Raw genomic sequence first — 15,495 nt, 5'->3', positions numbered from 1 at the left:
CCCCCCCCCCCCCCCCCCCCCCCCCCCCCCCGGCTCTCCCCCCCCCCCCCCCCCCCCCCCCCCCAGCGGTTTTATCGAAAATCACTATGGCACTGTGATGGGAAGGTCAGTTCAACTGACAGGGCTGCTATGTCTGTAATTTCCATACACAATGGCATTGCACCAGCAAAGAGTGCATCACTGCAGACAAAATTAAGTGCAAAGATTTCATGATGGTGCTCTCACAACAATAGTGGCAACACACATATCATGTGTAAATACATTTGTGTGTTGATGTCAGGCTTATATGTTTTGTAGATGATAAATATTGCAAGCACCACTGGGAACATTTTCTCTATTATGCCAAGACAGCTTGATATGACTCATTATCATTGTATATTACTGTTAACAGCATATACTTTGAATTTGCTGCCTACGTGTTGTGACCAAAAATAAGATATGATGTCTACTCCAGGAAGCTAGCCTAAAGATTCATTTTCAGAGAGGCTGTTCTCTTCTGTGTTCAAAAAGTACCTAAACTACGCAAAATGTCGGCCGCCTACCTCACAAGGGTATTGTGAGGGCAAGTGATTAAAAAAGTTATTTGGGAACCTCAGATGAAAGGTTTTACGTAATAGAACTATTACGATAGTACTCTCCTGGTAATAATACTCTGAATTGTGATACTTCAAGATATTCTGTATCTGGGTGCTTTATCAAGTTGGGAAGAATTTGCATTTTACACATGAAGTTACCACAGCAAGACAGTGGCAGAAATGAAAATAAAACCCAGGCCTCCTTCCTGCTGTACTATTTCTGAACTCTCCCTTGTTTAAAACATTTTGTATTTGTTTTTCTAAAAGTGAATATAGTGCTCATTGTACATGAAAGATTGACAGCACAGTTACAGCACCAAGCAACTCAAGATTCCCACTCTGCTTCAGCAAAAGTATTTAAACATGTCTACAATCTTTGGTCTCTCTGATGATACTACCAACAAGAAGAACATAGGTCTATTGCAAATGGTGGTTCAAGTGACTGTGCACCTCTCTTTTAAAATTATTAATACATTTCACATTAGCCACCTAACTGTTAAATGGTAATTAATTTCAGCCAGTAGTGACCTGGTCAGGATTTGAACCTATGATCTAAAGATTAAAAGCTTCATATTCCAATGGTAGTAAATTCCTGAGACATCCAATGTCCTACATTTCTTATCCTTTAGTTCTTTGCAACTACATTTGGTCAGATATTTTATATTAATTGTGAAAACATCACTGCCAGATCCACTTACCAGTAAGATCATGTATGCGGTTGTATGACAAATTCAGTTTAGTTAAATTATGTAGCTTTTCCAGTCCTAAACAAAGTGGGGGAAAAAAGTTAGTGCAAGAGCTTTAAAAAGAAATACTCAGGAGATAAACATGCCTGACTGGTAAAATAAGGAAGACAGACTAGACACTATAAATGACAAATATAAACTATGTTTATTATGATACACTGTGGTTGGTATTATTTAAAAAGAATGAAGATCAACGTTTTAAAATAAACTTTTTAACCTACTTTAAATAGTCAACTCGGAAATATTGCCATGATGTCCTTTAGAATGATTTGTTTATTATTTCTTCAATTTAACCCAATATGTAATATGGGATTTTGACTTCAATGGGGTTTAAGCACATGCTTAACTTCAATCACAGGCTTAAGATCTTTTTTGAATCAAACCTCAACACAATTATTTCAGAACAGGCTCATAAAATGTTAAAGGGAAAGAAAACAAAAAATATACTAACCCTCTACTTTTGTTATCAAATTACAGGATAAATTTAAAGTGCGAAGATTAGTTAGGGTACTTAGTCCTTCGATTTGATTTATTTGATTAGATGACAAGTCTAAATGCTGCAAATTCTGGATATGGCCAAGCCCTTCAATCTTCGAGATTTGGTTACAATGTAGGTTGATTGTGTGAAGTTCTGAACTTAGAGTTATCTCCAACAAGCTATAAATGAAAATACCCAGTATTAATTAAGATGTCTTAAGATAATTAACTTATAAAACATGTCTAAATCTCAAATTAACCAACATTTTAAGGGGTGCAAATCACAAATTTTACACATCATTATTTAAAAAAATAATATTTTATTCAAGTAGAATAGTGTACTATAGCAAATCAAAATAATCTGCCTTATATTTAAGGTTCTCAATATTTAAACTTGAAAATAATCCACTATACTTACCAGTATCTTTAGCCCTCCTTCCCACAAAAAGCTAAAAGTTAGTAGACCTTTTCTGTATCTGAGGGCTAGTCTACGCTGACAACGCTAAAGTGCTGCTGCGGCAGTGCTTTAACATGGCTTGTGTGGTTGTGGCGCAGTGCTGGGAGAGCTCTCTCTCTAAACAAAAGCAAAAACAAACACCTGCACAAGGAGCGCAGCTCCCAGCGCTGGTGCACTATCTACATTGCCACTTTACAGCACTTAAACTTGCTGCGCTCAGGGGGGTGTTATTCCCCTTGTGGAGGTGGATTACCAGGAGCACTAGGAGACCTCTCTCCCAGCGCTCGCTTGCACTTCGAAGTGCTGCTGCGGGAGCAGCGGTTTGAAGTTTCTAGTGTAGACGTAGCCTCAGATCAACTTAACTACTCTGCTATAGGGTGTGAATTTTTCACAACCAACTCTTGTAGTTAAATCAACCTAATTTTTTCATGTAGACCAAGCATACTGCTCACACTGTCTCTCATAAAAAACATGCTTAAAACAAAAATTCTGTTCTAGCCACCTACATTAATTACAATACTCTCATCTTAAATGTGGTGGACAATTAGGAAAAACTGTAGAGTTCAGTTAGGGTACTAAAGAACTTGCCGTCTTGGTTTTTGTCCTCAATGAGCAAATTTCTGTCTCTGTTCAAAAGTGTTTGACTACAGCTAGGTTATTGCCCAGGCTCAAGTAGAAGGATTTAGGTCTTTTTATACTGAGGTTCTATTTCTGAAAGTTTTTAAAAGACCATCAAGTCTGTGAAGCAAAGAAATGTGCTATTGTTTAGGCACTTTAATATTTAATATGCACTTGATACCAATCTTTGTAGGCAAAGTGATTTAAGATTTGCTACTCTGCTTACTTTTAGAAGCGGATTTACGTTAACACCCCACTATAAAAGATTATGGAGTAGCTCAAGTAACGTTGACAACAGTATCTAAGCGTGAGCACATATTAACTGGAGCTAAAGTGTTAAACAGAAAGTGCAGCATTTCTAATCCAGAAACTCAGGCAGTGTAGGTCATACAATTAGTACAATGGAAAACTCTTTAAAATACAGTCCAGGAAAATGGATCACATAAACGCTATAAATGACAGACCACATGTAGCCGCAATAAATGGCAAGGGGATGTGAAATGGATGCACGAAGAACACAAAAGGCAAATCCAATAGGGCTCGTCACAGCTCTGCCCCTTCCTGCGAGTCTGCCCGGAGAGGAACAGGCGTGTAGGTGAGCTCTGAAAGTGCACTGGTAATACCGGGGCCCGGTACGCCCTTCTCACGCATGCCCCGCTCCTGGGGGGACGCCAAAGCTGACAGTATCCAGCAGCAGCACGTCTCCCCGCTCCTGTTTCCGAGGCCCACCGTTATCGAAATATCGACATCATCGCTCCCTCGCCTCCTAAGACCCCGCCCCCGCCCGCACTCCGCACCTCACTAGCGACCACTCCTCGGACTCCCGCCGGCTAGGTCCCTGGGAGCCCCTCCGCCCGGCCAGCGGGGGAAAGCCCACAACCCCCCGCGGCTCCCTCACCTCCCAATGCCTTTGTCCATGAGGCTGAGCTCCCCAAGCACGGCGCCAGCCCTCGCCATGTTGCCGGCGGCTCCGCCGCGCTACAGGAGGCGGCCAGGCAGCCAGCAGCGGATTCTGGCGCCTTTCACTTTAAATCTCCCCAGATCCAACGACATCGCTGGGAGTGGGGCTTTACGGCTGGGTCAGAGGCCGTTACGACATAAAGCGGTAAAGCAACCCCCCACCGCAGGCCGTCGCGAGTCCTCCTCCCCTCCCAGAGAGAGGCCGGTTGCGCCGCCTCCGGAACAAGTTCCTTCCGAGACCTTGTAGTTTCTGAGCATGCGCATTAGCGAAGGGAACGTGGCTCTGTCTGCCCTTGGGTTGGTCGCGCTGCTGGGGCCGCTGACCTGTGGGCTGCAGCATGACTGGGAGCCTTAACCCCGAGCGCCCCTAGTGTAGACGTGACCGCTATAGCCCCTGTTGCAGCCCTGTAATCACGGAGAACCTCTGCATTGCTAACCCTTAGTGTTCAACCATCAGGAGTCAGACTCCCAAACTCAGGAGATTTGTCATAGTGACTGGGCAATTTTTCATTTGCTTTCAGTATTCCTAAAGTATACCATGTTAATTCTCTAAAGCCCTTTTATTCCCGAGACATCAAGGTTCTCCAGTTTACAGCCCAGGAGAGAGACAAAGCTGAGTGGCCTGAAAGAGTCTATTATGATGGGAAAAGCAATGGTGGTGTGGAAGAGGTGAGCCTCTCCATGACCCTTGGGTGTAAGCAGCGACAGCAAATCCAGAAGCTGTGCACCAGTTTCGCGCCAATGTTTTCAGCCACCCCAGGACGGACAGATAAAGCAAGCAGAGAACAGCTACCAAGAGGGATTTTACAGCTAACTGGCTGGCTGGGTGTCCATCAAAAGGAGCTCCCCCGCACTTCATTCATCACACCTGCGCTGAGGACATATTGATCATTCCACTGAAGGGCCACCCGGAGCAGAGCTGTTGGGAAAAGGGAGAGAGTCTTGGGTCAAGGGCCCACTTTCCATAGGTGGCAACGAGGCTGCTGTTCTGCTACGCACAAAACCCTGAGCCAGGTCTTATACAAAGTCTTTAGAGACAGATTCCCAGCGAACATGACGTGTGCTCTGCTTGAGTGGCGGCTCCATACCGGCCACTCTCTGCTCCCGATACGAAGGGCTCTGCGCACCCAGCCCAGCCCTGTGTGTTGCGGTGCAGCACGGGCGTTGTTCCATGCCAGTGGACTTGGAAGGCGGGGCTCATGAGGTAGGCGGCCGAGGTAAATCATACCCCTGAGGGCATTCTGCACCAAAAAATTAAAAATTCTGCACACAATATTTTAAAATTCTGCAAATTTTATTTATCAAATAAATGTGGAGGTTCCAGCATGGCATTTGGGAGAACAGGCCACTAGCTATACAGAGGTAGGAGATGACTGTGCAGCTCCCCCTAGCTCCCGGACACGGGTGCAGGAAGTGGGGGAGGGATGTGGTAGTGGTGGTGGGTGTTTGCAGAGCTTCCTGCAGCTGGGAGAGAAATATAGGGGTGGCTGTAACTCGGCCCAGGAGGCTCTGCAGGGGAAGAGCCCAACCAGGACTAGCAGCTGAGCCCAGCGCAGGGTAGGACCCTCCACAGGCCGACTATCGAGCTTCTCTTGGTCTCCCGTCTCCCCTCCCCGACCATGCCTACCTAAGTGATGCTGCACCTGCAACGGTCACGCGCTCAAGCCAGCAGTCGCATTGACGATATCCCAAGAAGCCCATGTTTTGCTGGGCCAGCCTTTGGGCGCTCGCCAGAAAGGGGAGGGGGCGGGACTTGGGAAGACCCGGCTGGTGGATCCTACCCTGCGCTGGGCTCAGCTGCTAGTCCTGGCTGGGCTGGGGAGGACGGGACTTCCAGTGGGCGTGAGCTTCTCTAAAGCCTTCGTAGAAGACCTGGCTCAGGGTTTTCTGCGTAGCAGAGCAGCAGCCTCACTGCCACCTATGGAAAGTGGGCCCTTGACCCAAGACTCTCTCCCTTTCCCCAAGAGCTGTGCTCCGGGCGGCCCTTCAGCGGGATGCCCAAGGTAGGCTCAGCGCAGGGTTGAGGTTGGGAGAACCGGGCCCATTACATCCAATGGGTTGACCTGGTGGCCCCAATGCTTTCCAGCCGGGCTGTCCCCCAAAGCAGACACCAGTGGGGATACTGCTCCCTGCCAAGAGAAGCCATGGCGGAAGGCTTAATAGTCGAGCTGCGGGAGACCCCGAGAGGCTCGATAGTCGGCCTCTGGAGGCTAACTTGCGGCCCTCGGAGCTGCAGGTCCCGGGACCCCACCCTCCCAACTAGTGGGTCATAGGCAGTCCCCCAAGCCCGGAACGCTGCTATGAGCACAGGAGCAGGAGCACTCTTCCACAGGACCAGCGGCACTCTATGCCTTTGCTTTGGATTTGGAGATTTTTCCCAAATTCTGACCGAGGGGGGTCCAGTTTCACCTCCCCTGGACTCCAAGCCGCCGGCCGGGCACTCCGCAGCTAGGCAAGCGCACCCAGAGAGACAACTTCCTAAGCAAGCGTAGCATTTTCTGAACCCTGTTGAGACGCTGTTAGCTGGGTAGTTATCCAAAGCGAGAGCGCCGGAGCACGCCCAAGACTTTTTGGGTGTAGCGGTCGGGCCAGAGTTACCCGCTCACCAGAATGGCCGAGTGATTAAGGCGTTGGACTCAAGTTCCAATGGGCGTGAGCCTGTGTGGGTTCGACTCCCACTTCTGGTAGGCCCCTGTTGCTGCTACCCTTTGACCAACTGGTACACAAATTCAGGCTGCTGCTTCTCTTTAACAAAGCCCTCTGGCGTCCCGCCAGTCCTGAGCCCCTCCCCCAAATTAACAAGTACCTAAGAAAAGCCAAGCGCCTTGCCATGGGTTCGGTCACAGAGACCCCCTGGGGACTGTCACCCCATGTGCTGAAACTACCTCTGAGCCCGTTTCCCCTGCCAGCTTGGGACCCCAGAACCCTGTCTTGTTGAGCCAGACACGCTACTCCGCTGCAACACAGACCCAGGGTCTGACCCATGCCCCCAAAGCTGCAGACTTTAACCAAAACTGCTCAGCCGCTTTACCTATCTCCAGCACCCAGACACCCAGCTCCCAGTGGGATCCAAACCCCAAATAAATCTGTTTTACTCTGTCTAAAGCTTATGCAGGGTAAACTCATAAATGGTCCACCCTCTATAATAGTGATAGAGAGATATGCGCAGCTGTTTGCTCCCCCAAGTATTAATCACTTACTCTGGGTTTAATAATAAAGAAAAGTGATTTTATTAAGTATAAAAAGTAGGATTTAAGTGGTTTCAAGTAATAACAGACAGAACAAAGTAAGTTACCAAGCAAAATAGAGCAAAACACGCAAGTCTCAGCCTAATACGTTTAAGAAACTGAATCCAGGTAAATCTCACCCTCAGAGATGGTCCAATAAGCTTCTTTCACAGACAAGACTCCTTCTTAGTCTGGGCCCAATCCTTTCCCCTGGTACAGTTCTTGTTAGTTCCAGCTCAGGCGGTCACAAGGGGTTTTCTCATGACTGCCGCCCCCTTTGTTCTGTTCCACCCCCTTTTATATCTTTGGCACATGGCGGGAATCCTTTGTCTCTCTCTGGGTTTCCACCCTTCCTTCTAAATGGAAGGGCACCGGGTTTAAGATGGCTTCCGGTATCATGTGACATGTTCACATGTCCTGTGAGACTTCATTACTCATTGGCTGGCACCCACGTATACAGGAAGGCTTACAAGTAAAGAGAGCCATTTACAACCAATTGTCCTGGTCAATGGGAGCCATCAAGATTCTAAACCACCATTAATGCTTTGCTTAACTACACTAGGACTTCAGAGTAATACTTCATATTTCTGGCTTCAGATACAAGAATGATAGATTCATACAAATAAGATGAACACACTCAGTAGATTATAAGCTTTGCAATGATACCTTAGAAGAGACCTTTTGCATAAGGCATATTTCAGTTACATTATATTCACACTCATAAGCATATTTCCATAAACATATGGAGTACAAGGTCACACACCTCACCACCGGGGGACATCAGGCCCAGCCAAAAACTGCTACCCAGGCCCCAGTGAGAGTTGAACTCACGACCCCTGGTTTACAAGACCAATGCTCTAACCCCTGAGCTATGGAACCAGGCCAATAGGCTTGATAGTCGGCGTCTGGAGTCTAACTTACTCGCTCTGCCCACCAGACCAAAAACCCACCATCAAGTGAAACCACCATCAGTCGTGGAGGACCCCATCATGCCCATTAGAATTGGAGTCCGATACCTTAACCACTCAGCCATATAACATTTACCCAACCTCTACACCCAAAAAGTCTTGGGCGTGCTCTGGCGCTCTCGCTTTGGATAACTACCCAGCTAACAGCGTCTCAACAGGGTTCAGAAAATGCTACGCTTGCTTAGGAAGTTGTCTCTCTGGGTGCGCTTGCCTAGCTGCGGAGTGCCCGACTGGTGGCTTGGAGTCCAGGGGAGGTGAAACTGGACCCCCCTAGTTCAGAATTTGGGAAAAATCTCCAAATCCAAAGCAAAGGCGTAGAGTGCCGCTGATCCTGTGGAAGAGTGCTCCTGCTCCTGTGCTCATAGCAGCGTTCCGAGCTTGGGGGACTGCCTATGACCCACTAGTTGGGAGGGTGAGGTCCCGGGACCTGCAGCTCCGTGGGCCACAAGTTAGCCTCCAGAGGCTAACTATTGAGCCTCTCGTGGTCTCCCGCAGGTTGACTTTTAAGCCTTCCGCCATGGCTTCTCTTGGCAGGGAGCAGCATCCCCACTGGCGTCCGCTTTGGGGGACAGCCCAAACAAAGAAATATCCGTTACAGTAAGTATGCAAGTCCTAACAGACTTGTGGACAGGTTCACAAGCCATCTGTTATGTGTATGGTACCGCAAGAAGGTGCCTCATTTTTCTACTGGCTTTACACAGTGTGGGAAAATGGGAGGGATGTAAATATGTATTCCTTTCTGACAGGTTGCTAGAGAAAAATAACTGCCCATGACTCTGCATTGAAGACTGAATATTTTCTACTAAATATTCTCTTCAGCCCTTCCTCATTCCTTGTGCTCTTGTATCCTCACTGAATTACAACAGCAGCAAACTTCTTTGGACCCACTGCAGAAAGAGAAATATTCATTACAGCTTTAAAGCTGGATTCTGCACTGCATCCCAGCCACTTCCAGTAAAATCAGTGGGATTGCTCGGGAGATAAGTTATCACAAAATTTGGCCCACAGTATAGATTGCTGAATATGAATATGTAGATTAAAGAGTATATATTTTGTACAAGCAACAACCTGCGTTTTCCAGACTCCTTTCTATCTAACCACATTAAGTATAGGTTGGAACACAGGAATGTCCCATTCAATACATGCCAAAAATGCTTATGAAAAATTATAAAGTGGTAGAGAAAACTGTTGGTCTAAGTAGATTGAAAGAAAGTACTTAAAACTAGGGCATAGTACCTATCCTTCTCTTTGTGTGACAGAAATAGTTATTCCCCCCAAAATCTTTAAGATAGCGTAAGGTCTGTATATTACATTAATTAAAACTATACTATTAGAATGGTACAGTTATAACAAGAAACCAGAATTTGATAGTGACAAATTTCAAATTTAAGCTTAAAATATATTTGAAGGTCAGGAAATTAGAAGGCTGTAGTTCAAAAACCTTAAAAGCCAGAAAAACTGAAATTGCTCAGATAAGGTTCCAACATAAATCTTAACTCTAACTTCATAAACCTCCCATGACCTCGCTTTGCTGGCAGAAGCAGCTTACTAGGTGGCACTCAAAAATGTAGTTGTTCCCTGTTGAGTATAAAAATTGCAACAATCTGGCACTTTGTTTCAATGATGATATAACCTTTCAGACTAGACAAAGTACTAGGGGATACTCAGCCTTGTCTTACAAACATGCACTAGGTTATTATAGTTATTTATCTTTTGTCCTGTATCTGGAGCGTCAAGTCTCTATACAATGCTGGGAAGGTGAATATGACAGAGCTGGGTATCCAGTGCATAGCTGCGTGGTAGACAGGATCTTGTGTGTATCGTCTGGGAAGGGTAACGTGACACCTTGGGTTAATGTTACAGCCATGTTTGGCAGTTAGGGTTATTTTCTCAGCCAGGACAAGATGTTGCATAGTCACAACATGCTGTAGAAACTGGACTCTTGGCATAAATAACTACTCTCTTTAATAGGTAATGATTCTGCTTTCATAAACTGAGAAAAAGGCAATTTGGTTGCTTGATTCTTTTAAAAAGAATTTTATTTTATAATCAATTGTACACTCACTGAGCTCCACCATTAGTTCTGGTTTGTGGCTTCTGAAGTCAGCAGTTTCCAGAACTTTAATTTTCATGGGTTTTTTTAGACACATTTTCATTATTTCACCCCTTACTCCGACTATGACAACACACTAAAGAAAAACACATACTTTCCATAAAACTTGAAAAAGTTTAATTAAAAGTTTAGTAACAAGCATTTATCTGAGTTAAACAGAAAACAAATAAACAAACATATAACAAGATAATCTCAGTGGTTTTTTTTGAAGCCAGTTAGGAGGATATGTTAATAAATAAAATCTAAATTAGTTGGTTTCTCTGTAAATTTTAGAAATTCCAATTCTGTACTGGAAATTAATATATTTTAAGATGAACAGCAAAACAAACTCAGTAGTATCTGACTTTTAAGCTCCTCTTCAGTTTAATATTTCTTTGTATTTAATACAATAAACCAAATACAGCAGGTACATGCCAAGACAAACCAAATAAAAATAATCACAAGGCCTGAGAGGAGCAAAAACTAAATATTGTAAGAGAGAACTGTTCACAGAAAAAAAATCACTAAAATCAAATAGAACAATATACTTGTAGCCATTTTTAACACACAATATATCTAGGTGTGAACATCAATACACATTGAACATTGTAATTCACAAGAAGAATAAAACAAATGATGAAGTATTCTAATACCAAGTCTTAAAAATGCATGCACAACATTACAGATAGAGGTCTGCTCAGGTTTGTAGCAGAAACTCAAGATGAGGAGAGAGAAAAATCATCACACTTTCTGCAGAGTAATAATTGGACAATTTTCAGTAAATACTGTAAAATAAATTAGATGATTTGAGAAATTTGAGATGGATTACAGCTATTCCTGGGAAGGCATGTGATGGAAAGAAAGGCAGCAGCAATCTTAGTCCTTGAGATTGCAGCATACTGAGACAGTGTCTAACACTGACCCATCTACTTGTTTGTTAATAGCCTCCAAACAGCTCCCTATGTCCTGTCCACTCTTACTGCACCGACTACAGGCCTGGTTCTATTCCTGGACCCTGTCTCTATCGTATTGTCACCAAAAGGCCAACGCCATCTCCGTCTCCTGTTTGGTCTCTCGGTGTCTCCCACTTATGGATTATCTGGATTACCTGTTTTAATGTCTGCAATGTATTTTACTGGGAGTGGATCCTTCTGTTCATGCCCTTTTGATCAAGATTACAGTGGGGTGTTTGGGTTTTAGATGTACTCCTCTCTCTAAGAGGTTACCTGTGTGTTTTCTCCTCAGAGATGGGACTGTGTGAAATTTAGACACACACGGCATCCTTTCCCTAAAATGAGATTTATTAAAAACTAGACAGAAAATAATTTAACACAAAATAAATAGTTGTCTCAACATACCCAGATTTATCTTTGGTGAGAGCTAAACTAGGTAAGGCCATGTCTATACAGGGATACTCAGGCAAGCAAAGATGAATCAACAAAAGATGTGAAGTTAATGTGACTAAGTTAAAGGTATTAAGCTACAGTGAACTAAGGCCTCTTTAGAATGAAAGCACAGGGGTTTAACGTGCTTTAAGATGTGAGTCTTTCTCAGCTTCCATTACAGAAAAAAACATAAAAAGTTTATATGATCCAGATAGCAAGCTCTAGGTTATGACCGTCTTATCATCATTCTCATTCCCCCTTCTGGGATAATGCCTATATATGGAGACCAGCTTGTCCTGCTGTCACAGTGTCTCTCAGCTGTTAGTCCTAGGTCTTGTTTTCAAGAACAACTATACCACAAACCATCCTAGTATAGACACAGCCTATATCAGGGGAATCTTGAGTAGGAGAAAGTAGATTATATTATCTCTGTATTTGGCACTGGTAAGACTGCTGCTGGAATACAGTATCCAGTTTTGATGTCCATAATTCAAGAAGGATGTTGATAAATTGAAGAGAGTTCAGAGAAGAGCCACAAGAATGATGAAAGGACTGGAAAATATGCCTTCTAGTGTAAGACTCAAGGAGCGCAATCTATTCAGTCTAAAAAAGAGAAGGCTAACTGGTGACTTGATCACAGTCTACAAGTATCTGCATGGGCAACAAATTGATAATGGGCTCCTCAATCTAGCAGATGCAATGGGAAAAGCCAATGGCTGGAAATTGAAGCTAGACATTTCAGACTGGAAACAAGCCATAATTTCTTAGCAGTCAGGGTGATTAACAATTGGAACAACTTATTAAGGGTTGCAATGGATCCTCCACCACTGGCAATTTTTAAATCAAGATTGGATGTTAGTTTCAATACATATGCTCTAGTTCAAACAGGAATTATTTCAGGGGCCTGTGTTATGCAGGAAGTCAGATTAGATGATTACAGTGGTCCCTTGGAATCTCTGTGTAACCCACACACTTCCTGGGTATGGTGTTCTGTCCCATTTAGTGGCACTGAGACCACTTAGAGAGAGATTAATGAGTTTGCTCTACAGCTTTAGCTAAGAGCCAACACCGACAGACTCCAGTCGTCGTCAGGGGGATTGAATCTGGGACTGGTGGAGATTAATGCATGAAACTCTACTGCATGAGCTAAAAGCCACATGGCTCTTAGCTAAGGCTGTAGAACAAACTCATTAATCTCTCTCTCTCTGCCACTAGATGGGACAGAACACACCACCCAGGAGGTGTGTGGGTTACATATGAAAAAATGTTTTTGCCAATATGGTTTATACTGGTTCCCTGAATGAAATAAGCTATACCAGCACATTTTATGCTGGTATAAAGGTGTCTATTTTAGGGCTTTTGCCAGTATAAAATGTCATTAAAGAATTCACACCGCTAACTGATATTACTATACAAGCAAATATTTCTTAACATACTCACAAAGGATTTACCTGTCTGTGGATAGATATCCCCAGTGGATAGCTCTCTCCCCTAAACCAGCCCAGTTCCATGGGGCTCACAACTGCAATTTCGAACACGGCTTGTAAAATTCAGGCTCAGCTATGGATGTACTGGTTTTGATGATGACTGGGCCATTTCGTTTTAATGGCCCTATTCAGTGTGTTTGGGAAATGTGTTTACCCCATGGGGTCTAGTCTGTCTGGGTTTAGTTGCTTTCTAAAACAAACTTCCCTCCATTAACTATCATTTTGGTGGGGCTGACAGCACTACCTATTATAAAGGTTGCCTGACACTTCCCATTATAAGACTCCATAACTTTGTTAAATGTAAACTGTTTGTGTTGAAATTTTTCATGCTGGGTGTCTGCCCCATGCTGAATCTTTTGGGAAAATATCACCTAAGATGTTTCAGCCATTTCTGAGAACCAGGCTAGGGAAAAATATGTTTTTGTGTGCATGTTAAGATATTCTGGTAATCTTTTCTTTGCCAAGCTTTCGCTCCTCCCCCTGCTTTGGAGCAGGGACTTGAAATTGTCAGAGGGGTAGCTTTTGGGTCAGGGATGTGTCCTTTTGAAATCCCCTTGAAAAATCAGCACAAATGTAGTCAAATTATAAAAATTGAAGTTCGCCCATCCTAAGTAGAGACGATGCACTAAATGAAGCAGGTGTCCTGTGGGGGAAATAAGTAAGTGATGATGTAAGTAAAGACTATCATAATGCATATGCACAAGATGACTGAATTAAGGTTCCACAGGTAACATTAATTCTGGAATTTCCTAGCTTTTGAGTGCTTGATTTTGCAACTGTGATACTGATTTTTAAATGTAGTTGATATGTAATAGATTTTATGAATGAAGGACAGACTTTCATATTCTGTCACAGAAACACTTTCACATTTGACACTGGGTAATTTATTTAACCCCTCTATGTTTCAGTTTTCCCATCTGTAAAAAACAGATATTTACCTACCACACAGGGTAGTTTTAATAACTGTTAAATGTTTTGAGCCCCTTTGATGGAAGGCTCTATAGAAGAAGAAAGCATTTATTGTTAATGTATTATAATGCCTGTTTCTTTAAAAAAAACCTAATAATCTGTGAAGTACAGGTTATACTGACATTTGATACGAGTTGTTCTTGCAATACTTGATTAATCATCTTCACACATTAAACATCAAAAAACCAAAGAAGGCTTTGTCTTCTGAATGACTAATCCAACATTTCTGAAGCGTTTCACTAGCGAGTAAGGTCAGGTCAACTTTATAACAACACAGCCATGGAATAAGGGAAATGAATGCTTCTGAAGCCCCTACAATCATTGACCTTATCTGAGAACAGATAGAGAAAATGGGGAAAGGAAAGCATGACTATCTCAGAGAAGAAGTGAGAAGTAATGAAAATGACAGGATGCAGCTCAAAAGAACTATAGGGTATTTTAATGGGGTAAATTTTATTATAGGCACCATAGTAGGTGCAGGGATCTTTGTGTCTCCCACAGGAGTGCTAAAATACTCCTTACTTAATGTGGGTGTTGCGCTAAGCATCTGGACTGCTTGTGGAGTAATATCGCTGATGGGAGCCCTCTGTTATGCAGAGCTGGGGACTGCCCTACCATTATCTGGAGGAGAATACAGTCACATAAAAAGAGCGCTTGGATCCCTACCTGCTTTCATCTTTATCTGGACGGCGATGTTTACCAAACCAGCATCAAATGCTACTCGAGCCTTGTTGTTTGCCGAATATGCTACCCAACCTTTCTATGGTGTATGCCCTGCACCGGAGCTGCTAAAGAAATGCTTGGCTTTGGCAGTTATTTGGTCTCTGGGTATTCTGAATGGCCGAAGTGTCAAAATGGCTACTTGGGTTCAAACTGTTTTCACAGTACTGAAGATGATGGCACTATCTGTAATTGGCATAGGAGGCATTGTTCTGCTGATTAGAGGAAGAAAGGAGAATTTAGTAAGGTTTGAGAATGCATTCAGCTCAGAGATTCCTGATGCCTCACAGATTGCTGAAGCTTTTTTCCAGGGATTATATGCATATGGCGGTTGGTGGTCCCTCAATTACATGGCAGGTATATCTTGTTTTTTACATTTAATGTTGTGGCCAGCATTCTTACATTCCTCAGATAATGTTATTAGAGCTTGTCTCACAGTGAGAACAATTTAGCCTGTAAAGACATTTATATTAAAACACTGGTTGTATTCAAGGTTTGTGTCTGGTTGTGTTGTAAAGGTGCATTGTCTTCTTTCATGCAGCTTGTTTGCATAATGTGCATTTACTGTCTCCAGAACCAACTGCATATTTAAAGAAGACTAATGTGGAAAACAAAAGGTTTAGTTTAAAGCTATATGCAAATAGAATGTGCGGACCTAAAACAGTGATTTCCCCCTTCCTCAATGCTATTGCAATTATTTGCAAGAGGGTATGCAGAGCAGAGTGCGGATATCAAGACTGAGTGCCTTCAGCCACCCAGGGCACATACCAGAAGCCTACTAATGCACACCCTTGAATTGCTTATTTTGACAAGT

General features: G+C 43.5%; 2 protein-coding genes and 2 non-coding genes across 5 annotated transcripts in view; 2 read left to right on the top strand and 2 right to left on the bottom strand.

Annotated features, from left to right (window-relative positions):
* Nucleotides 1-4,011, bottom strand: part of LRRCC1 (leucine rich repeat and coiled-coil centrosomal protein 1) — a 39,217-nt gene extending 35,206 nt beyond the window's left edge. For both annotated transcript variants that reach the window (XM_024206070.2, XM_024206071.2), the window contains exons 1-3: nt 3,772-4,011; nt 1,773-1,978; nt 1,274-1,339 (exon numbers count right to left, since the gene is read on the bottom strand). In XM_024206070.2, the coding sequence (XP_024061838.2) occupies nt 1,274-1,339; nt 1,773-1,978; nt 3,772-3,830 (331 nt within the window). In that variant the 5' untranslated portion in view covers nt 3,831-4,011. The remainder of the gene's footprint in view (nt 1-1,273; nt 1,340-1,772; nt 1,979-3,771) is intronic.
* A 2,426-nt stretch (nt 4,012-6,437) lies between these two features.
* On the top strand, nt 6,438-6,520 carry TRNAL-CAA. The gene has a single exon. It is a non-coding gene; the product is annotated as a tRNA-Leu (tRNA).
* A 1,346-nt stretch (nt 6,521-7,866) lies between these two features.
* Nucleotides 7,867-7,939, bottom strand: TRNAT-UGU. Its single transcript has one exon. It is a non-coding gene; the product is annotated as a tRNA-Thr (tRNA).
* Nucleotides 7,940-14,311: 6,372 nt separating this feature from the next.
* Nucleotides 14,312-15,495, top strand: part of SLC7A13 (solute carrier family 7 member 13) — a 5,612-nt gene continuing 4,428 nt past the window's right edge. Inside the window, exon 1 of the mRNA XM_026659041.1 lies at nt 14,312-15,038. Coding sequence (XP_026514826.1) covers nt 14,312-15,038 — 727 coding nt within the window. The remainder of the gene's footprint in view (nt 15,039-15,495) is intronic.

This window comes from Terrapene carolina, unplaced genomic scaffold (assembly GCF_002925995.2).
Source record: "Terrapene carolina triunguis isolate 2854851 unplaced genomic scaffold, T_m_triunguis-2.0 Scaffold58, whole genome shotgun sequence".
NCBI classification, from domain to species: Eukaryota; Metazoa; Chordata; order Testudines; family Emydidae; genus Terrapene; species Terrapene triunguis.
Note: the sequence above shows the minus strand (reverse complement) of the source record. Positions and strands in the feature narration are given on the sequence as shown.